The 24,213-nt window shown below is 38.9% G+C and overlaps 1 protein-coding gene across 1 annotated transcript in view; it reads right to left on the bottom strand.

Annotated features, from left to right (window-relative positions):
- Positions 1–1,925: 1,925 nt before the first annotated feature.
- Positions 1,926–24,213, bottom strand: part of LOC109039637 (allatotropins) — a 79,430-nt gene continuing 57,142 nt past the window's right edge. The window contains exons 3-4 of the mRNA XM_019055215.2: positions 9,881–10,208; positions 1,926–5,362 (exon numbers count right to left, since the gene is read on the bottom strand). Coding sequence (XP_018910760.2) covers positions 5,158–5,362; positions 9,881–10,200 — 525 coding nt within the window. The 5' untranslated portion in view covers positions 10,201–10,208 and the 3' untranslated portion in view covers positions 1,926–5,157. The remainder of the gene's footprint in view (positions 5,363–9,880; positions 10,209–24,213) is intronic.

A 24,213-nucleotide genomic window follows, 5' to 3' on the forward strand; every position in this document is an offset into this window, starting at 1 on the left:
GAACTCGCGTTCGAATAATCGCGGCATCGAACAATAGAGCTTAAAAAGTAAGACATCGATGACTTGTCATGTCAATAAACTTATACCTAAACTAGCACTAACATAAAAATCCGTTTATTTTCCAACTGTCTCCTGTTTTGCCAAACTTCTATCTTAGACTAACTTAATTTAAAATTCGCGCATTCCTGTAGCAAATGTTAAGGTTTCTATTCACGCAATCCTTGTGCCTTTTTCGCGCAAACTTCGTATATTTTCTTAGACTTTTCGCGCAATCTTGTAATACCACTCTCGCAGATATAACTTAATGTCTTCTCATGTTTAATTTATTCAGTAAAAATGAAGAAGCTCTAATTTCAAATTGGGTGTGCATATTCTTTGTAACTCGGGGGTAATTCTCGGACAGGTTTGAGACGTAACATCACTCAGTTTTCTCCTAAAAACATGCATGAAACAAGAAAATGAAAAAACTATAGGCAAATTGAAATGCAATATAGCTGTCTCTGAGCACCTTGTTGGAGAACAACAGAGGTGAGATTGAATGAATCGGTCAATCTCTACCTAGTTCGTTCTCCGACAGATTGCCCTCCTGGGCACATAAAACGCCTTCAGAGAATCGAGTATGCAACGAGGTGAACTCAGCGCGCATAACATATTCGTAACAACGATTGCTTCAGACGCAACTGAAGGCGCGCATTGTTCAGTTATGATGGGTAGCCTGCATATAACGAGAGGGTATGTGTTCGATCGATGTGAATCGAACAAAAAATAAAAACGTGAAGCGATCGATACCGATTCAATGTACAAATAAATAAAAAAAGCAGATCAAAATTAGTAGATAACTTGCATTCATAATGAAAATTTCAAATTGCGAAATCTCGAAAATAGGATCAGCCAAGATTGCGATTTTAAGTCCACACGCACCAAATTCATCCTCTGTAAAACCGTTTTTGGGTACACTTTTATCGTACTTTTTTCTTACTTCAAGACCACTGTGGTAAGGAAAAAGCTGACCTTACGACCAATATGTTTAACAATCGGACGCAAATTGACTGAGGGTATCAGAAGGTATACAAACTCTGTAATTGGTGTGACAGGGTTGCAAACATGATAAATTAATTTGAAGAAATTTAAAGCAAATATACTGTGGCCTGGACACCTTAATGCCAGGTCGAGACTAAAAAATGAAAAGAAAGTTAAGATTAAGAGGTGTCTCAGCGCCCTTGGTCTGAGAGAAAGCATATAACTTACTGAATAAATGTTTCAAAATCTCAAAAATCAGCTGATGTATGGCATGTAAGCTGATGTAAAATTGGTGAGACATTGTGTCACTTCTTGCACATTGAATTATTCTACAAGAAGCACTTGTTTAAAAATCGTTCCAAGTTTTTATCCAAAGTAAAGTTTCGAAGTTTCAAATATAATTTATTCATTTCACGCTCCGTTCCCACACTGGAAAAAAAGTCGCATGAATATAGAATCCAAACTCTTAAAAACACTGACAAGAAAAAATACTCTTGATATTCAATCGGACTTTTTGCTTGAATCAAAAGGAAATCCGCTTAAATCAAGAGGCCTCGCTCTTCGATTTCAGGAAAAATCCGATTGAACGAAGAGTATTTTTTCTTGTCAATGTTATTAAGAGTTTGGACTCTAGATCAAAGCTACTTTTTTTCTAGTGAAGTTTTTCGAAATTCATGATCTGATGGGAACGTCTAGAAATGTTCTTGGAGAAGTCGCTTTCACGTCACCAAGAGGTATCGAAAATTTTTATTTACTCTGACTGTTACATATTTCTCCATAACATGGACTTAAAGTGGTTTAAAGTCTTGGAATATTCCAATTGAGTCTTCGTTTACGTGTACCGTTGAAAAAATTAATCACAGGAAAAATAATCAACTCTACTTTAATCTAAAGAAAAAGTCCAATTATAGAAATAAATACTTATATTTATGCTTTGGAGATCAGTTTTAATGAATTAAATGAAATAACAGTAAACATAAGATAAGTAAAAAGTTAGGTACAATAAAAGACAATTCCAACGATTTATACGTTACTGAATACAGAGATGAGTCACACACAAGGGAAATAGCAATTTAGTCGTCAAATTAAATTTAACTGACTAATAAATTGATGATTTCCGGGAGCTTGAATATAGAAATTGACATCCTGAAAAGTTAAACGAAAACAATTTTTCTTTAAAAACCTGTCATCTATGGAAGGTTGACTGCGGTATAAAACATTGGATTTGTAGCCAATGTTAAGAAATAGAAAGAACGGAAAAAATAAATAAATAAATAAAAAAACATGAAAGAGGAGAATATATGGGAAACTTTGCCTCGGGAACTAGTGAAAAAAGTGGTAACGTTATAGAAGTGAGTTTATAGATTTAAGACAATCAATGCATAATTCCACGTTGAACGTAATAAGGTACCCTCTGTTGCCGCCTGGGTAAATATATAAAAATAACAACATAAATCACAACATATCTTAAGCATTGCAAACCTATCAACAATGAATGTCTCCGACGTAAAATATTAGAAATTCAAGTCAAATAAGAAACATATCAGATTATAATATTATTGGACTTTGACGCTAAGACGTTGCTCCAAGAACATAATTTAACCAAATGTTTTTTCTTGTTCGTCTTCTTTTGGAGCCGTTAGCGAGGGACATGGCGTTTAGGAAGGGCTGATAAGCGGTTACTTGTGATCAGGTTTTTGTGGTTTCTTACATTTTCCGTGACAATGCTTGTCTTCAATACGTAAGCTCCTCTCAAGCATCAGATAGTATTCAATTAAAGGGTAAATAAAAAGAATACTTGTCTTAACCCGGTTTCTTTTGTTTCAAAATATCTACGAGAAATCGAAATAGTTAGTTCCAAAAATACAGCTGAAATTGATTCACTGTAGCTAAGTCGATTATTTTCAATAATCAGATTAATTATTAACATTTATCGGCAAACATTTAGATTCTACCTTTAACTAAAGTGACAGGAAATTACGAAAATGAATTTTAATGACAGACGGCATAATAACGCAAACAAAAGTGGCACTTTTAGTTTCTGTTCAGAATGATACTTTAAATAATTTAGTCCAATGTTTTCATGTTCGAAAATATTTTTTTAAATACAAATTTCTGAGAAGAATCGTGTTTTTTTTTTGAATCATCGAAGAAAAATAATAATCTTTTTCTTTCGTCGTTCAATTTTTTTTTGGGGTGGAAAAAAAAACACCCCCTCCTCTCAATCCAATTAAAAAGCAAATTACATTTATTGCAACATAATCGTTAACACTGCCAGAATAAATCGCACATTTAATTATGAACAAGCGCAACACCACAGATTAGTTTGTAAAAGGATAGACGAACAGATTTTGTGCTGAGGTATTACAACTTAATTACTTCAAATGAATTTAAATGAATTTTATTTTAAATCGAACACCTCAGCATTCGCATCTATTCATTTATTCTTTTTAATGTATCATGGGTGGCGGTAGCCACCTCCGGACAAAGTCTAAACTCGATAACACTGGAAAGCCTCTAAACGAAAAAGGTGGCAGCCAACCATAGACACACGTAACTCCCTTATTCTGAATTATAAAAGTACTGCTATATTACTGGTCACCATCAGGATGAATCCCGGGAAAATTTCTATATATTATGTCGGTGTTTTAGGAATTGACGTCACATTTTTTTCGCTGTAATTTTTCTGCCATAAATGGGTGCACGAACGCTGCCGTATGAAGTTGTTTTATCCTCATTAAAATCGAATAGACCAAGTTTTTCGAATGAAGAATACACCAAAAACCTTCCTGGGTCTGAGAGGCATGACTAACACATGGACAGATTATCGTATCAGAATCTACAAGCTCTATATACGACCACCTATACCAAAAGGTATCGCAAACGACAACTCTACGAAGTCCCAACACATCCCAGACCTGGTGAGTTTTATAATGTACTTTGCCAACGACAGCAAAAGATTCTTCTCAGGATCTCATCGAGATTTTCAAATGTGTTCCCTAATGCTTCAAATGTAATCATTCCATATTTCCAAAATTCTACCCGCTTAATTAAAGTTATGTTAAAGGCTAAAGGGGAAAAAATGCGTATCTAAGATTGCAACAAGTCAAATCTCCGTTCTTGTTATTATTATTTCATAATGCACTGAGAAAAAGCCATGGCTTTTAAACCAATTAGTGGCTCATATGGAACACCATTAATAGTTGTATACGAATTAATGATAATCGGTCTGTAGCTCGCACCATAGTATGGTGTATATACCGTAACTAAGGTATATGTACTATTATTACAAGTCGCCTTCACTATTATTAGTGGTGTTCCATATGAACTACTAATTGGTTTATAAGCCGTAGTTTCTTTTCTGTGTGAGAAATCTGACGGACAATTTTCATTGAAATGTTTCGCAAATTTTTTTGCTCATTCAAAAATAATCACAAAGAATTCCAAGAGAATATTTTGGTTGGTTTTCTATTTATCAAAGGAAAAAACGCGATCCGATATTTTTAAATGTTGTAATAATGGAAACATGAATTTTTAAAGTTTTGCTGTCAATACAGCAACTAGCAGTATCGGAATCGGGTAATTGGTGATTTGGAAAAAGTGGAAGATGGGGAAAAAGAGTCATAGGCGCTTCAAAATACGTTCAAAATAGGGTTTGACGAAACTTGACTCGGCAAAGCGGGTCACTAAATGAGGTCTGAACTAGTGAAAAAAACCGCTCACTTTCTGTATAAAATCTTACGTAGAAATTGATGTACACAACAATTAGATCGAAAATCAACTTCTACACGAGATATTAACAGGTATTTTCAACACAAATCCAAGGGAGGGTACATAAGACAAAAGGAATTATACATATGTTTGCCCTTTACGAATTTTACTTTTAATCACTTATACCTAGTTTAGGAGTTGTTGTTGTTCTCAACATTCCCATTATATGACTTGTTTTCTCGCAAAAATTTTAAGAAGCATGTTGCGTGTCGACTTAGTTCATACCTCGTCTAGCGGTCCGTTATTTTGAAAATTCAAAGTATCACGTGAGATAGCGCTCTTTTCTGTAATTATCAGGTATGGTTGAGGGTTAGAGGGTACGCATGTTGAAATTTGGTTGAGGCTGGGACGGTATGGGAGTTCTGTTTACATGATGACGTCATCCGGGTCCTGTCTTTGAGGAGGGTCATCCTTGGATTTTTCGGCGATGTACAGCGGCGAGAGTGCCTCGTTGGAGCTGAGCTCAGCTGCGGCCGTGGCGTCGTGGTTGAGTTCGATGAGCCTTTGGAAAAAGAGTCTGGCCAGAACTGGATTACTCTGCATACCCTCCAGAACCCACTCCAGCGGCAAACTGAAACAGGAGCAAATATAGGAGTAAATAATTTAAGTTTATAAAATACTAATTTCAGAAATCTTACTCAGTATTATAAAATAACATGCGTAATGAGTGTATCGCTTCAGAACCTAACTCCGAGCGGGTCCGCTACTTCTTCCATTGAATCATCCCCCCCCCCCCCCTTGCGCATCCACTAAACCTTCTTATACAGAGCTGTTACTCCACCCCCGCATTCCAGGAATAGGTCGTTACGCTGTTTACAGAATCGTGTTTTGATTCTTGATTCTTGTATAGATAAGCTAAAACTAATAAGTCCTGTCCTAACATATTTGGTTAACATATGTGCACACATTTGGTTTAACTGCCGTCTGAATTTTATTTTAAAAGAAAAAAAAAACTCTGTGGAGACGTACTATATTTCAAAACTTGTTTCAGCTTATTTCAGAAAAATATTCCTTTTTCTTCACATTAGTTCAAATGGTTCGAATGGTTGATTTTAAAAAGTGAATCCGTACCTTAAAAAAGCTTCAACGAGTTATTGAAAAAACAAAAAGTGAATTTCTACCACGATAACGATGGTTAAACATGAATATTAACTTTTCCACGCTGCCTCACAAAACAAGGGAATTCTCTGCCAAAACTCTCATCGCCTCCCCCTCTTTTATCATCCTGCTTTAGCCCGTGCCCCTTTTATTTGCTCCGAAACTTGAGAACTTCCGGGAATATTCGTTATGAACTGAAAATGATTCGAAACCAAAAGTTTCAAACTTCCTGATGAGTTTCTCAATATCTGTGTGCAACAGTGCAGCCTACAGTTTGTTCTCTGCGTGAAGTATGCAGTCATCAGTCTACACTCGGCACCTGCCACCTTTGCTTCTATGTTTTTAAAAAAAGCTAATGTGTATAAGTATACGTGTATGCGCTTGAACAAATGTGAGTTTGGAAACTTTGATCATTATTGATTAAACAAAAGGTTTGAAAATTTTCTTTAATCGGCAACAATTTCGAAATCTTGCAAGCTTGACTTTCAAATGGGATACATTGCGCACGCACGTGTTTTTCAAAGGGTCTTCAGCACGTCATGCTTGTAACAATATTAACTAAAAAAATATCATACTAATTTCTATCTTAAATGTCAATAAATCGTATTAATTATTTCGGAAAGTGTGTGAAAATATATGGAATTCAACTAGCGTGAGAGTTAAATTAGTTTGAGTTTGATAGTCATGTTTGAAATAACTTTTCTTGACTTAGAATTTTTGACTCTAGAAAATTCGTGACCAGTTGGAAACAAAACTCATCCCAACGGATTTTTCCAATACGATGGATCCCCTCTTGAGAGGACATTTTGGCAACGTCAAGGAGTGGCTTGAGGGTGGTTTTGGCGGCTGCCAGGACCATAAACCTCTTCGTTGCATTTCGGCAAAAGCTCTCTCGGCCTTGCTAGAATCTATTCACATATTCGAAAATACTTTTTGCTTGTTTGGCAACTAACCTAGTTTCCTTGGCGACGCAACAAGTTCAAAGTTTAATAATGTGCGGGACGTTTTTGACGGCCGTGTGCCTAAACGTTGTCGGGGATAAAACAACGTCTTCTATTATGAATGATGGAATTGTTTTTTCCAAACTGGCTTCTTAAGGTGATTTTAAATGATCTAAGGGATGAAATCCGTCACGATTTTTCGCTGCTATACACAGACTGTGTCTTCGATGAGGAATAATCATAGTAAATCACAAATTAAAATCTCATCCATAATAAGTAGCAACATTAATGCTGATGGTATGACATCAAATTTTTGAAGATTCATTGTGCCTTTAAATCGAAAGCTTCCATAACGGATGCCGCTCATTGATAAAATAAGAAAGAGAGAAATAGCTTTATAATATTGGTATCTCTTTATAGAGGAGAATAAAAGAGTGAAACATACTTCACACATTTATTTCACGTATATTTATCTATGTTTATCTCATAACATAAACATAGAACCATGATCTTCATCTCTCATTCAAAAATGTAAACTATTCTCCACTCTCAACACAATAGCCCTGTTGACAAAGCCGAATGAGAAAAAATCTTCCGTAAAATTGGTTATTTTACGCTAATCAAGGCTCGAAACCTCTCTTCTCACCGTGAATCAGCACATCAAGAACAAACAAACTCTGTCTTATGGAAAAAGTCTCAAAGGCGCACTAAGGCGAGCAATGCGGCGCTGAATTGATAATACCTCCTGGATACAACTTTTCGTCCTCTGTGGTCGTCCCGGTTGCATACGTAAAAAATGAAGGCGTTTGTTCCCTTGCGGCACCTGCGCCTACTGTCAGTTTAAGGTGTTGCGTATAAGTTTCCGAAACGCATTATATTTTTGCATTTAACTCGAGATTGGTTAAATTTATCTGTTCTAGGATGCGTTATCAAGGAATTCTTTGCACTTTTCTTAGCCGCAGTGGTGATCACATGGATCCTCCTTTGGAAAGTAGCTGCTTAAGAGACGGCTACAGGGTTGAACGCGTGAAATGGAAAATATGAAAGATTGGAAATTTTTCTAAAATATTTCATGACATTTTTGGAGGCTGTGAAATATCTCATATTTTTCAGGGGCTAGAGTATGCAACCTGCACCCAAACACACAAAAGTAGAAGAAAGTCACAATTTTCACATTTTGCGAAACACGAAAAGGAACCAGTAGTTCTCAATATCTTTCGTAAATTTCTGAAATTTCAATATTTTATTTTTCATGAAAAATTGAAACTCCGGACTACTATGAATAGGCTTTATGTGTTTATGCGGAAGTATACGGACGGAGGCATCGATTGATCTCGGAAACGGTGGCGTGGAGTGCTTTGCGATTCATCGATTGATCTACCATTTAAACCTATGAGGAAGGATCGATAAACGGGGTGTTTGCGACGAACACCTTAATAATCGATTCTTTACCACAGTTTCAAATCGGGTAGTATCGATAATCGATTATTCACGCCTCGCCACTGATCGGTATGTGGTGGCGCCTCGCGTGCTTGGGACCTTGGGTCGGCCGAGACGTCCACGTTTCACGTCGCGTTCGTCCCTTCCGCCTCCCATGCCCTGAGGATCCGTCTGCCGACACGGGCGTCCTAACTGCCCTCCGTTGGATTGGCCAATTTAATTAAACGAATGCAAAATCCTATTTCTCCCTCTCAATCTCTCTCCTGCCTACTCATCATCGTAAATTATCATCGCTACCCACCTCCTCCTTCCTATGTTTTTTTCAGTGCCCAAGCTGTGTGCTACATTACCAAGTATAGCTCTCTTTTACAGTGTAAAATGACTTTGCAGATTCCAGGGCGAACGGATGGAGGACTACTTATTTCTGTAAATGTTATTGCCATCTGCTTCATCCGGACTACATTTTGAAAGAGCGAATTACTATTTCTGGCTCACCCATAAAGAATCATTTACCTCCTAAAGGACACTGCTGCGGGTCGATTGTTCAATTGGTATTGAATGATCTTGATCCATAACTCTCTATTGTAACCATATCGAACAAGGTCATTCAATATCGATTGAACAATCGAGCCGCTGGTCCGAGTTCGACAGAAATTCACCGAGTAGCATTTTGGGAAAAAATGAGTTGGAATTAGTTCGGAATTCCACTGGTCGAGCATTTTCATCCGTCAATATTATCCAGTGTGCAAAACCAAAACGCCTTCATTTCTTTGGATACAACCCGGACATTCACCGAGCACGAATAGTTGCTTCCAGACGCCTTAAACCAGAGTTGCACCACAACAGTGTCAGTGTCTCTGCAGGATGCACTCAATGAGCTCTTAAGCTTGTTTCGGATGAATAAAACAAAGATTAGATATTTATATAATAGGTCTCTATAATTGCTGTTTATATCTGCTTAATAAGAAAAACAAGCTAGAGAATTTCAACACTCAGTGTTGGAAATTAATTAGGAATATACTTAATTACACGGAGAAAAAAACTTCGTGCTGGGACCCGAAGTTTCGGTCATATGGATCTCTGAAGTTTTCGGATTGAGCATCCGAAAACTTAAGGTCCAGCTGCTGAGGTTTGGATCACACATCTGAAACTTCAGTTCCTACATCTGAAGTACTTCGGTTTTCACATCCGAAAAACTTCAGTTCTCACATCTAAAGTACTTCAGATGTAAGAACTGAAGTTTCAGATGTGTGATCCGAGCCTCGACAGCTAGACCTAAAGTGTTCAGATGCTCAATCTAAAAACTTCAGAGATTCATATGACCTAAACTTCGGGTCCCACGCACGAGATTTTTTTCTCCGTGTAAGGCTATACAGGTGATGAAACTTAATGGACCTCCAGCGATGAAAGGCAGCTCCGTGCCTATCTCTTAGGCAGTCGTCCAGGTTGCCTCCGACTATGGGGACGTCCTAACTGATTGGTCCACTTTAATAATATCTTAAATTTGGCAGTCTTTGTAAATTGACTCATTGCTCTGCCTATCTCAGAGCGAAGATCCTACTAACTATTTACTACTAGAACTATTTTTTAGGCTATTGAATGGTGGTTACCTGTCTCTGTTGTTGAGTTGGAGTTGGCTAGCGGCCATTTCGAGGTCGTCCCTGGCCATAGGGACGGCAAGGGGGAGCGTGAGAGGGCTGTCCCTCTTGCCGAAGCCGCGGGCAGTGGAGAGGGCGGCCTGCTTGAAGCCGCGAATGGTGCGGGCGGGCGTCTTGCCGCCTCCGCCGCGGTAGTAGCTCCGCATGGAGATGCTCCGCTGGGCCTGGGCCTCCGCTTCCTCCACGAGACTGGCCCCGATGAGCATGGCCACCCACACCCACACCCATACCCAAACCAGGTGCGCGCTCAGCCTCAGCATCGGCCGCACCATTCTATACTCTGAAACACAACCAAAATTACTCATAAATATCACATTTTCGAGGAGAAGAAACACTATTGGTCAAGAAAATAAAAAATTCTACTTCAAAATGAACGTATTTCTATCAAACGGACCTAAGCGCCATAGGGTGAGGAAGGTAGAGGGGGACTTGGATTGGCGGCGGAATCGGGCGTCGGGCTCGTTCCGTCCTATTCTCGCAATGCTTTTCCATGGCGCTTAGTTCCGTTTGACAGAACGCGCTATCCGGCATTCTAAAGTCCTCAAAAGGAACTCAATTTGGCGCTTAGTTCCGTTTGGCAGAAATACGTCCAAATGTTAATAGTTTCAAGTGAAATAAGGTAAGTATTCTACCGTGCTAAGGACAAACGCCGTATGAACATTCGAGAGCTGCCAAATTTCTCCAAATAAAACGTGTATTTTCGAGGGAAGTTATGAAAACTTTAACGTGAAATTTTCGGGTTTGTTAGATCAAGTTGCGAACAAAATTATCTGAAAGATTCGAAAAAAATATTCAAATTTTTTGCAGTGGATTCGGTTTTTAGTATAGGCAAGTCAGCAACGTCTAAAGGCTCAAACGACGTTTTTCCTTAGCAGTATTCGACTGTTATTGGTCACTGTAATTTATCGTTGTCGTTGATTTTTTTACATACTCAAAATACAAGTGGAAATCTTTTTTCATTAAGATGAAAATGAAAATGAAATCATGGACATGATGGACTGACTAAGCCGAATAGTGCGAATCATGAGCGAAAGAAGGTGAAGGTAGCTCAGTCTCATTCCGCTGGACTCCTTTTAAAAACATTAAGGGACTGCATCTAGTAATTTGTTGTGCAAATGAGACGAAAAACATTATTGAAATGCGGAAGACAAGAAGGTAAAAAATTAAATATGTTCAGAGGCAAAAGGTAAAGGAATAATTCGCAAGCAAATCATAGAGTTCCATTGACAATGACCATTCAATTTGGCAACTCAGAGTTGAGTCTTGTGAAGTTTCGTTAGGGGATTTTGTTTCCCAAGAGGGGTTGGGGATTTGTCGGTGGAGCCAAGGCTCCTTGCTCAGTTTTTTCATTTGTCAGACAATAATATATGATTAGACTGCGTTTGAATTTCGATCAATTCCATCTGGCGGTTGTGCGATGCTATGCGATGCGAGGGGATGCAGCGCGCCGTGTTGGATATGTGAGAGAGATGCTTTGCGTTCAGCTCCCTCGGCTGAGTTAAAGCGGAGGTACTGTTGCTCGCTTTTCGCAATGTTGTCGAATTATTGCGAATACTTTTTTTTAGCGCAAGACCACGCGGTGGCTGAGGAACAATGCCACTGCAACTGCTGTTTTTGCACTTTGCTGTGTTTTAGTGTGTCGTATTTCCGTATTTTCTTCTTAATTTCATTTAAAAGAAGAAGAAGAAGGAAAAAACTGAACTCTGATTGGGGTTGAAAGGCACATTTTTCCTGTGTACGATAAGTATCTTGATTTATTTTGCGAGGAATGATCTGTACTTTTAAAAAGGTGCCTGTCATGCTTAATACGTTCAATTTCGTATAATACTGTGCAACACCTCTGTTGTGAAATAGTTGCTTCAGGCGCCGCCGCATTGGCGCCTACAAACCTAAGTGGATACTTCAAGCATTGTGCAATGCGCGAAGTATCCACTTAGGTTTGTAGGCGCCAGTGAGCCTCTCGCGCTGGCAGCACGCCGCTCCGCTCTCTTCGGTTTTAATATTTATACTCGCAAAGTCAGCGTTTTTTAACTCATGATTTTGAAATGTTTGCACTCTCTACATTGATTATTCTCATTTCAATTGATGGGAAAAATATGTATTAATTTATCAAAGGAGAATAATAATATAACGTGTGTTTTTTAAATATTGGTGGTTCCGTGTCAAATTTAATGATTTCCAAAGCACTTTAATTTTTTCTTTTACATTTTGTGCTTTTATTGTGCTGCAGCGAGGTGTACGCGCAACGAAACGCTCAAAATTTGACGTATTTGACTCTAAAAAATCGATGTACAAATGGGTTAAAACTGAAGATTGCGTGCTTCTTGGTTTTTTTCCCACTTTTATTCATTTTTGCAGTTTCTGTCGGCACAACTGCGGCTCATTGAGATTAATGTCCCTTGGAAAAGGTTGTGAAATAGTTGCTTCAGGCGCCGCCGCATTGGCGCCTACAAACCTAAGTGGATACTTCAAGCAGTGTGCAATGCGTGAAGTGTCCACTTAGGTTTGTAGGCGCCAGTGAGCCTCTCGCGCTGGCAGCACGCCGCTCCGCTCTGTTAGGCTTTAACGAAAAATGGTTTCATGAACGTTTTCGATGGTTCCATTGAAATCGTTGCTTCTTTTTGCTCTTGGCAAAAAAAATGCAGTTCAGCATGTTTGAGCATTCAATTCAACAGTTTTTCCGACGAGCTACGTGGCAGCAATGCCGTGAACTAAGAAGTGCGGAGTGATGGCCTTTGCGGCCAAGTTATTAATCTTCATAGCTTTATCGCACAACTCCCATCTTCTGATTCCCGAATCCTGAATCCCGTCACTCTGAGAGCTCAGACGTCTGCTTACATACGCGATCGTAGGGCCAGCAGTGCTGCCACCTTCATTTCAGCATAAGAACAAACTTGGGCTACACACTGAAAAACAATTCTCGGCGTTTTTACCATCTCACTTTTTTTTACCAATTGTTGGTAATTTTACCAAGACAGACTGGTAAGCTTACCTACAAACCGGTATTTTTACTGTTTTTTCAGGTGAGAATACCACTTTTATTGGTTATAAATTCCCGGTAACTTTGCCATTATATCTCTGTAATTCTACCACAGTCGATAAAAAATATTGGCGTTTTTATCAAGGTCCAGTAAAATTACCGAGATTTCTCGGTAAAATTCCCAATTCCCTAAATTGTAATTTTACCAAGAAAAAACTGGGATCAAATAGAACCCTGAATTCTTGGTAATTTTACCCTTTTCTTAGTAAATACACCGATATTTTTTTTTCAGTGCACTATAAGGCAGAAACAATATATTTTAAAGACCCCGTGCTAAGTATCTGAGCAATGTAGTGAGGCAAAAATTAAATTGGGCGAATTTCTGCCGAACGGAACTATGTGAATTATGACGTGAGCCCTGTTATGCATATATTTTTATAAGTCTCAAGGCTCATGTCATAATGCACATAGCTCCGTTTGGCAGAAATACGTCCAATTTGGAGATCAACGCCACTTTCCGCCTCGTGATGATCGATCGGCAACACGCTGAGCATAACATTTGCCAATTGGTGACTGAGGAATGTCGAGATGAGTCTTTTGCTATGGGCTAGTTTTTTACCGTACTTGTTATTCGACCCTGAGTATGGTCTCTAGGCGATCAGTTATCACAGACGAATTTTAGCGTTGACTTCCGAAAGTAATTTTTGCACTATAAAGAAGATAGTGATGCGGGGTCTTCAAAATTTATTTTGAAGTTTTTAAAACTTTTTGAAATTTGTTAATTTCATTTTTATTTAGTTTAGGGTGTTATGTGCGTTATGGCGATATTTCACTACTGAATGGAAAACTTAGCAGTATTGTCGTTTAATTTACCTGTATAAATACAGTTGAAGATGTTTTCTTCGAAATTCCTCTACACGTGTTTTTAAAATGATTGAAAAATGACTCTAAAGAATCAAACGTTTTAAATAACTTTTAACGTTTTAACCGATGCTGAACGGGGTGCTCTGGGATCAGAGCATCTCAAAGGCGAACAAGCACCGGATATATGACGCCATCGTTAAAAGTATCGTGCTCTATGGTAGTGAAGTGTGACCTTTGACGAAAAGAACGCAAGAAATGTTGAGGGCAACTGAAATGGATTTTTGGCGGCGATCTGCCGGCATTTCGAGACGGGACCGTGTCCGTAATGAGAGAATTCGCCAGGTGATGAAGGTTGAGAAAGATATCGTGCACGACGTCATGTCCAGGCAGTTATGCTGGTATGGACATGTGCAAAGAATGTCGGAGGAGAGGTTGCCCAAACAAGTTTTGGATTGGGTACCACCTGGGAAGAGGTGACGGGGACGTCCCGTAAAGGGTTGGCGGCAGGGCGTTGACGAAGAGATGTTGCGGTGTCAGTTGCCCGATAACCTCTGGGAAGACAGGCATATGTGGCGTTTGGTTGTCGTAGAACGCCAGAATGCGTTATAAAGCGACTTTATACGTATAAAAAGCATTTTAAAAACACCTAAATGCCACTTTAACACTCCAAAGTTGTATTTCAAATGTTTCAATGATTCCCTCATTTTAACAGAAACGCCCGCGGAATGTTTATTTTATTATTTTCAGGGATCATTTTAAAAACACCTTTCAAGCTTCATCGTTCTGATAGAGGAGGGTCTAACTTCAACGACGTAAACCTGCGATGCGAGTACACGCGTTGAATGATCCGACCCCCGCAATTCTGATAGAGTCACTGCAACGTTGCCACTGCCGGAAGAAACTCTCAAATCCGGCTCCATACAGGTAACATCATAGGAATCAATTATCCTTTTCGGAGAGAATCGACAACAGGGAACGCGGGCTTAGTGTCCACACCCCTCCTCCGAGAGACTGTCGATACACCTGCGATCGAGGATTATAATGCTAATGAGACTGCATAATCGCTGTTAATTTTGTACTTGCTGTATGATGGGCTTAAGGGGGGGGGGAGGGGAGATAGGGGCGAGACGGAAAATTTGAGAATCGCAAGGTCGTAACTGTAAGTCAAGTCAATTTCACGCTCGCTCGCTTTCGTACAGCATAGCCTGAAGGAAAAATTTCCGTGATTTCAGCAGACGTGGGATAGATTAATCTATTCCCAGAGCAAAATGTTACTTCTCCCGATAAATGAATGGATAAGTTGCGTAAAATCTCCGTTCAGCGGGCTGATTGTTGACATTGGTAGACAAAGCAACAAATGAAGGAGACAAAAAGGATATGGAGGGATCGTATCGGTGTACGTGGGTGATTGCAATGGAAAAACGAGGTAGGTAATAGAATAACTAACGGCAACCCGCGGGGTACCCTTTAATTCGTCTATCAATTTGTCCCTTAGTCTATAAGAACCATTCATTTCAACCAATAGGATCGCTCCATACTCCTTATGTATTTTTTGTCTATAGTTTTGTCTATCAATTTCAACAATCAGCCTGCAGGACAATATATTTTAGAGACCTCGCACTAACAATCTAAGCAATGTAATCGATTGAATCAAATGTTTAATTGGGTGGTCAACACTTTGGACTTTTTGCCTAATAATATGCCTAAGCCGTATGATAATACTATCAACAAGCACCTCATCTGTGAAGTGCAAAACGCAAGATTACGAATCGGTCACACTTTTTTCTCTCATTCTCATTTAATTTCAAAATCTCCGGTTCCAATTTGCTCTTCATATCATATTTTGCGATATTGCCCAAAATCCTATGCTTTGCGTGTCAAAATTCAATATTAGGTCCTTCCAAACACCCATTCTTTAAGCTCTAATGATCAAAAAGTAACTACCAAAATTTTAAAGCTCTTTAAACAAGTAGATCTCTGACGATTGAGGTAATTTCCTAGTCACCGACGTAATAGCCTAGTTGCTGATCGTCGGATTTGATTAACTTACTAACTAACCAATTTGTGGAGGATATAAATATCATGAACTGTAAAATATATAAGGGATAGAATGGGATGATGGTATTCACTCAATAGGATTCAATGCCTCATATTTTCGTTAATTTATCATGTTCTTTTCTTAATCACGATTGTTTTGTGCATACATGGTCGAATCAAAGGCACGAAAAATCAAGTTCATATACGAGGACTTTTTTAAATTATAATTGCCCCATTTAAAAAAAAAAAAAAAAAAAAAAAAAAAAAAAAAAAAAAAAACATAATATGAAATTTCATGCTCCGACGTTTTCCTCGGCTGTCCCCAGTTTATTGACGCAACCCCCATTTCAGACTGTTTGCCGACTTGATGGTTGAGAACATTCCCACCCCGAGAACGTGGGCACGAGTTGCTGTCAGTGGCGTGCCGTGCTTTGCGATATATCGATTGTTACGCCATTGAAACCTATAGTAAAGAATCGATTATTAAGGTGTTCACTGCGAACACCCTGTTTATCGATCCTTTTCCATAGGTTCAAATGGCTTAACAATCGATATATCGCAAAGCACGCCACGCCACCGGTTGCTGCGTATGTAAATGAGATAAATTGTAAGACTAGACAAAAGCAATCCCCAGGATGTCCTCCCATGCAAGTAAATACGTTCACTGGCGTAAAAGTGCAAAAAAATTGTTTGAGCTTTGAAAGAGTAAAGTTGAACCGACTCCCCACGCGAGTTACTTTTCCGGTCTGACTTAATGAACCTACTCTTTGGCTTTCCACATGATAGCTGAAGGCTATTCGGAGTTGCGAAATGTCGCTACTTTTTCACATTTCTTTTCTTGAACTTTGTTCGTCAGTTCACTTCATCGTTGAAGTACGGTTACACGAAACAAAAATTCGGTTTGCCAAACCGGAAATTTGGTTTGACAAAGCGAATTAGTTGGGATGATATGGAACATCGAACTTCGGTTCATACGTCCGAATTTTTTTTTCCAAAAAAGGTGAACAAGGTGACAAGGTGAAGTTACACAATTTTGAAAACTCTGTAATCACGCTGATTCCTTTTTTCCAAATGCGATCCAGGTGATCTACGGCGAAAATTGACTATCGCAATCGGCGCAACATTCAATATATTATATCATCAACCTAACCTTTTTCAAGGTTTTCAAGGTATCGGTGCTTAGAGTCGAAAAATTCGTGTCTTCATGGCAACGTTTAAAAATCTCCTCTTATGTTTCTTGTTATCATTATTTTCTTATCAATAAAACTGGCGGAACTATCTTCTTAAAATAAACAGTAAATACTTTTGATCAAACGAAGAAAATCTACGAAAACCTGTTGTCTCGTAAAAAAAAGCTAATTTAAAGATTAAAAAAAAAATTAATAAATAAAACTCCATAGGAGAGCCAAACATTTATTGAGAGATGCATCCAAAGAACGCTCGTTAAATGAAGAACATTACTAAGATAGGACTGGTCATAGCCGCGTCTTTTTTGCCTCTCACAAAGCAAAACAGAGGATTCAGAGAAAAAAGAGAGTGGGTTAAAAAACCAGTGGATTTTGATCGGGTTAGGTGGCTGCCGGCCGATTGTTGAAACGTCACAGAACAACCTTCATCGATGAACTCTTACCTTAGGAATGCTATTTATCGATTAAGGTCATTCGATAACGTTCAACAATCGACCCTCTGGGCTGACCGAGGACCCGGGTATTAGGTCTCCTGGTCTGATGCAAAGTAGGTAATTGAATCAGTCTTGGGTAATTTCGTTACAACGCTACAATGACCGGCTTCAGTCTCTCGTTTAACGAGAGTTCGAGCCTGCTCCGATATAGACGCATCCTTCAAGGGATATTTGAACCGCGTTAAACAGAAAGGAACCAAGCCATATCAGCTATTGCCAAATTTAATTGGGCTATTTAATTTTTTACATAAAAACGGCTGGGCGGATTTTCGTGCAAATTTCCGTAAATTTTCCATACAGTGCGAAGCGAAGTCCTTAAAATTTGCAAAGGAGTCCACACTAACGTTCTCTCGTAAAAAATTAAATTGCCCATTTAAATTTGGAAATAGCTGATGTGGCTTGGTTCCTCTCTGTTAAACGCGGTCCATTTTGTCTCTGTAAATGTGAAGACCGGGGTTTTTTTTTACCTCTCTGGCGCGTTTCCTTTCAGAAGGTTGGTTCTGCTGGAATTAATGGGCAAAAAAGTCGAAGTTCCTTCAATTTTGCGGATGCAACACGGGTATCCCTAGAACAATTGCATAAAATTCATTAAGGCGTTACTAGAAGTCAGGCCAACGGACCAGCCTAGTGCAATGGAGTATGTTATAGAATCTAACCAATGGATCCTAAAATTGGTGTTCGCTTCGCTCCGTTGTTTCCGTCTTATGCTTGATCCTTTGATGTGTCCCGTTGTACACCGGGAAAAGAACACAGTTATTCTACCGTTACAACGGTAATAATGTCATACGGGATTCCACGGCAGTAGAACCGTGGATTTTGATTTTTGTAACGATGAGCACGGTGATACCTATTATTACCTATGCCTGTGTTCACCGTAATATTACTGTGCGCACAGGCATACTATTATGAGCATGGTTATGCTACTGTGCTCATCAATAATATTACCAAAATCCACGGTCCCACTCCCGAGGAATTCCGTGTGACATTACTACCGTGGTAACCGTCGAATAACCGTGTTTTTTTTTCTCCGTGTATCTTCGTCGAAGACTCATAACCAAATTAGTCATCTTAAAACCGACATTTTTTTCGGGTATGCTATCGAGGATGCTGATTTAACATTCTGGATAAGTAGGAAGTGTGCGACAACTCACGAAACGCTGAATTAACCGCTACAGCAGTTACTTTAGCAATGTCAAGATGTAAAATAAACTGCTGTGGCGGTTAATTCAGCGTTTTGTGAGTTGTCGCACACTTTTTTACATCCAGAATGTTGAATCAGCATCCTTTTTTTACGGTGTGGGTTCCTTTCTACTGATATAGTTTTACGACGGGTCGAGCATGGAGTGTTGCACTACTTTGAGTGATCAATTTCTTGAATAACCTCTTAACGTCCTATATTCCATTTTTCAATCGATTGAGCACAGTTCCTCCAAGAAGAACTGTTTTTGAATCTTGGAAGCTCTGCAAAGCGCCTCGGTGTCTTTTTACTCGAGTTGACTTTATTTGCGCCATTGATTGGTTCCGTTTAATTAGTCGCTTTAAAAGAGTTAAAGCGCGGAAAGCGCCGCCGTTTCCCTCCCCGTTTTACAAAGGAATTTAATCCGGATCAAATAACTTTGAAACAGACGAAACGCTCAATAAGACTTGACGTCAATTCATTCTCGGTGTGAGCGATGTTCAAGATGGAATGAAATAAATGAAAAGATCAAGGGACGGATTACGAAAACGGAGGCTCTTTTTTCGAGTGTTTGGAGCGGAGGTATACTTAAACAAAGTTGTCTCTGTGTGCGCTGCGTGGTACTTTCATGTAGCCCATTACAGTAATGAACACAAACGAATTTCAGTGCTCATACATGTCAGTAGCGTGAAGTGCTTTGCAATATTTAGATTGATCTGCCATTTAAACATATAGAAAACGATCGATAAGCAGGGAGTTCGCAACGAACACTTTAATAGTCGATTCTTTACGACAGCTTCAAATGGGAAAATATCGATAATCGATCATTAATGCCTCGTCATTGATACATGTGAGAATATACCTGCCTTGTCATATTTTCAGTGATTTCTCAACTGATCACCCACCTAGCTTTGAAGATTTAATATTTTCATTTACCAATGAAACCCTTAAAAATTCAATGTGGACGTGATACGTAAAATTTCACCATTAATTATAGATTTGAGCTTATTGAAATGTAGATCATGCGCAGTCGTAATCGATTTATCGATGACTAAAGTCAAGAACGTGTACATCCGATTGAAACCCTGCAAACTGCTGTTCCAATTTTATTTATTCGGGTTTTTCTGAAAAACCCGATTAAAAAAACAGAAAAAAAGAAAGAAAAATTATCCAATATTTTTCGTTGAAATTTTCTGTGAATGTTCCAAGGAAGTAAGGAAACAGTCGCAGATTTTGAGACGTTGTGGGAAACGTAAGCGTTCTTAGAATTTAGCCATAGATATACTCTTTCCTTCAGCATCAGCTAGAAATCCCTACACATTACTACGATGCTTTATGGAACAAATCATTAAAATGTCACTCTGAAATATTATGACTTTACTCTGGCATCACTTTGACATCACTCTGAACATTCAGACGCCAAAATGATGTCACTATGATGAAAGAGTGTTAAGCAGACATGACAGTGACATCACGCTGCTTTATAGAACACTTAGTAGATGTCATTATGCCATCAGAGTGATGTCACAATGTCCCACATTTCCTAGGGCATTTACACAATAAAGTATGGCGGGAAGTCTGCGATGCTACAAACCAAGATACATGGTTTGGGAGTTTCACCATCGATATGTCCATCTATATCAATAAATCAAACCCGTCTTGAGCAATTATATCGATGACTAAAGTCGGACTTAAGCGAGCATATTGGACCAGTCCAGTAGACAAGGTACGAATTTAAGCAATCTGATACTGGTTTCATGACCAGAATTTCACGTAGATCATGATTGGCGCAACGAATATTACTGAATCTCACTCCTAACGAAGATATCAACGTTTTTATTTTACATTGGTTACGAGGTATTTGAACTGCCAGCTCACAAGAAACTCAAAGCTCTACGTGAGTCAAATCGCGCACTACAACCACAACGGTTTCAGCAAGCTTCTCAATCGAGCATTGTTCATTTCCCACCATATGTTGTTCAAATTATAAGCAATTTGCTATAGCTATGAGCCAAAGCGTCAAAATTGAGGTTGCCAGATTTTTAAATCGCAGATACTGTCATGATATAACGTTTAGCGTGGGATGTGAATCACGTAAGAGCATTGAGTTTTCATGAGCGGGTGGTTTGAATTAACGCATCAAGAATCATTAAATATCTTCGTAAGGAGTTGATCTCGGTAATTTGCGTTGTGCGCATCGTGTTTTACGTGAAATTTTGATTAAGAATCATGTATCAGAATGGTGAAATTCGTACCTTGTCTAGTGGTCCATTGCAATCGATATTTTATACGTCACCTTCCCCACTCACTACCCACCTTTGCTGGTTTCATCATCCATATTCATTTCATTATATCCATTTTTAGAACATGTGAATGGTAATAGTTGAGACTAAGGAGTATCTCGGAGAGGTTGCTGAAAACGATGGCTCCAAAGAGTGTGTCGCCGCACCAGATCGGGGAATAATTTCAAAGCGGTCCAGGTAACGCAACGTGACGCGAGCGCCAGATGAAGAGATACGGCACTCAACAGGGGCTGTTCGGATCGAAACGTGACCGAAGCTCGCGATCACGTCAAAACTCAAACTCGTCCTCGCCATCGTGCGTTACTCCTTTTACGTAAGAAGGTAACTCGATTTTAGGATGAGCCTTACTGTCCATGTAACTCCATACTTTCCAGGGATCTCGTGGAAACACCTTTACGTCAAAGAGAAAGAGGGAGAGGGGGGGAGGGAGAGAGAGAGAGAGAGCGACAAAATAAGCCACTAAACAAGGTTAGAGCTCAACAGCCACAATTCTTGTATCCTTGTGCGAATCCCTTCAGATCACATTTACTCCGGATACAGAGAGTTGATGAATCTTTGAACTTCAATGCAAAGGTGCTTGCGTTCACAAAAACTTAGAATTAAGTTACTTAATTGAGTCAAGACAGAAGCGAGTGAGGGAAAAATAAGGTCTTAAAATTTTTAAAAGAATCTAAAGTTACGGTTGTTGGAAGCTTGTGGTTCAAAAAATGTAGTTTTGCGCTACAAATGTACTTAAGATTGTAATTTGATGTGATCAGAGCACCAAATTATCGGATTTTAATGCATAAACTGTGATCGTAACACAACTAAATTGAACAAGTATTGAAAGAAAAATTCAAAGTCCAGACGACATAGGGACTTATTTCTGCTAAACGGAACCAGAGGCAGGTGGGAAAGAAGGGGTGTGCTCGTTAGTTCTTGGCCCTTAAGACTGAATGGGAGTTACAAAACGCCAGTGACGTCAGCAGCGCCGCGACATCGGAGACGCGCATGGACGAATTTGCTTCACTGAAGAGATATGTCCACAACGTTCTTATCAAATACCCACGGCTCATGAGTTAGCTGACGGTTGGGGTTTAGTTCCGTTTGATTTAATGTAAAATCACACTTTTCTATCTCCCCAAAATGAATCACGCCCAATTTTACATTATTTCTTATACAGCTCATCACGAGTACACCTCATCTTTCCCACACATCTCTAGTTCCATTTAGCAGAAATAATTCCAAGTCTATGTAACCGAGAAACATATCGACAAGGTGGCACGAACAGGAAGAAAGAAATGAAATATTGGAAATCTCAGTGAAATATTTCATATTTTCAGGGGCTAGAATATGCAACTTGCACTCAAACACACAGAAATAGAAAAAAGTCGCAATATTTACATTTGTGAAACATAAAAAGGAACCGGGATTTTTCGATATCATTCATAAATTTCTAGAATTTCATGAGATATCTCAAGTGAAATTTTAAGATTTTATTTTTCATAAATTTTTCCACCATGCATATCGGTCCTCACGTCTGAGTATTCTGAACAACCAGGAAAACTGCAGGTTTACGAGAACCGGAATTCCCGGAAAAGCTCCCAGAGATACCCCCTTTTTACATCGATGTAAGTGTTTTATTTCAATATTGCCGTAGGCTAAAAAGAGGCAGTGTTGTAAAATTAATTTTTTGTTTTATTTCAATTTTACTCTTTGTGAATTTGCATGTGTATAAGAATACCTCTCAAAGAACATTTCCCGTTCAAAAGTTACGACTACTAATTTCTCAAGTCCAATTTTACGAATGAAGTCGTAGTCTACCGATAACTTTCCCACTATGATCACTTACAGTTACGATCGAATTCACCATCCGCTGTAATTTCAAGACTTTACCTATGTGCTTAAATTAGTTTATCTGCGAAACTTATCTTCAAGATCCACAATTCACATTGGATCGAGTCAACGGGAGAGGTCGGACAAAATTTTGAAACTTTAAAAGCTTAAAACTCCATTTATGCAAAACTTTGAGGTTTTAAAAGTGGTTCCATTGGTTTTCTTGTGATGGTTTCTTCCAGAGGCATCCCTCAAAAATGGAAATGTGACAGAATTAAAATCAAAATTTGCAGGATTGGTAAAAAAATTCACATCCAACTGATTGACTGGATCTTCTGTGTGACGGTGCGCAAGCATGGCTTATCTGTATAGGAGCGTGCCATGTGAAACCTCCCCCAGCCACCAGCGTCATACTTTTAGGTTTTATCATCCCTTTCCACCGTCTCCGCCAAACCACGAGGGATTCTGTGAGAAATGTTGGGAACCTCTCAAAACACTCGAAGTTTGCCGTTGACACACCGATGATTTTTTGTTTTAATCTCTCACCGCTCGCCTTTCTCAACTTTGGCTCCTCTCGAGGTGATAATTCTTTCGTGATGTTTATAGTTCTTGCGGTTCTGGGAGGGCGGAGAAACAGGAAGAAATACCAAGTTTTATCGTCACTGAATTTTCCTTTTGTCGTCGAGATCTAGGAAGTTTTTGTCGTCGTCGGGTCGTCTAAAGATAAGCTGGATGAGGGAATGGAAAAAGCTTTCACAGCGTTGAGTTCCTGTGTCTTCCAACTGAGGATTGAGAAAGAAAGGACAAGGCGCATAAGTGCAGTTTCTGCCATTTCGAGAAATACGTATTTGAAGTTTCGAAATTACACGGATTCTTATGGCGGAAAGAAAGTTCAAACTGAGTTTTTGACGCTTAAAAATTGGAATTTGGGAGCGAATTTTTCACAGAGTATGCATTAAGACAAGTTTTATATGATATAATTAATATCTCAATTTTTTTTAAAAAAAATGCGCCTTGTCCTCCAAGCCATCAGTTGTCTTTCTCTATGATAATGTGTACAAAGTTTAGAATTAAGACTGGTTTCTTGAAGAGACTTGAAGGAAATAAGAGCAACAACTTGATACAACTTGATAAGAGTTTAAACAAATTAATCTTAGCTAGAAAGATAAAGAAGTAGGTATGGGTGTTTCATTGAAAGTTTTAAAACCACCTCAAACGGATCAAGTATCAAAAAAAGAGAGATCTTATAAATTACTACAGACAATGTTCAATTGCACATGTGTACACCCCTCAATTTGGCAGCCGATTTACGTATTAAATATTCCAACCTTTCCCCTAACTCTAAGATCCTGACGTGCGTTTATAAGCCTAATCTACGCTTGATATTATCTCAATTTAAAAAGGTCGACATATATTTTCTGGCAGATC

This window comes from Bemisia tabaci, chromosome 2 (assembly GCF_918797505.1).
Source record: "Bemisia tabaci chromosome 2, PGI_BMITA_v3".
Classification (NCBI taxonomy): Eukaryota; Metazoa; Arthropoda; class Insecta; order Hemiptera; family Aleyrodidae; genus Bemisia; species Bemisia tabaci.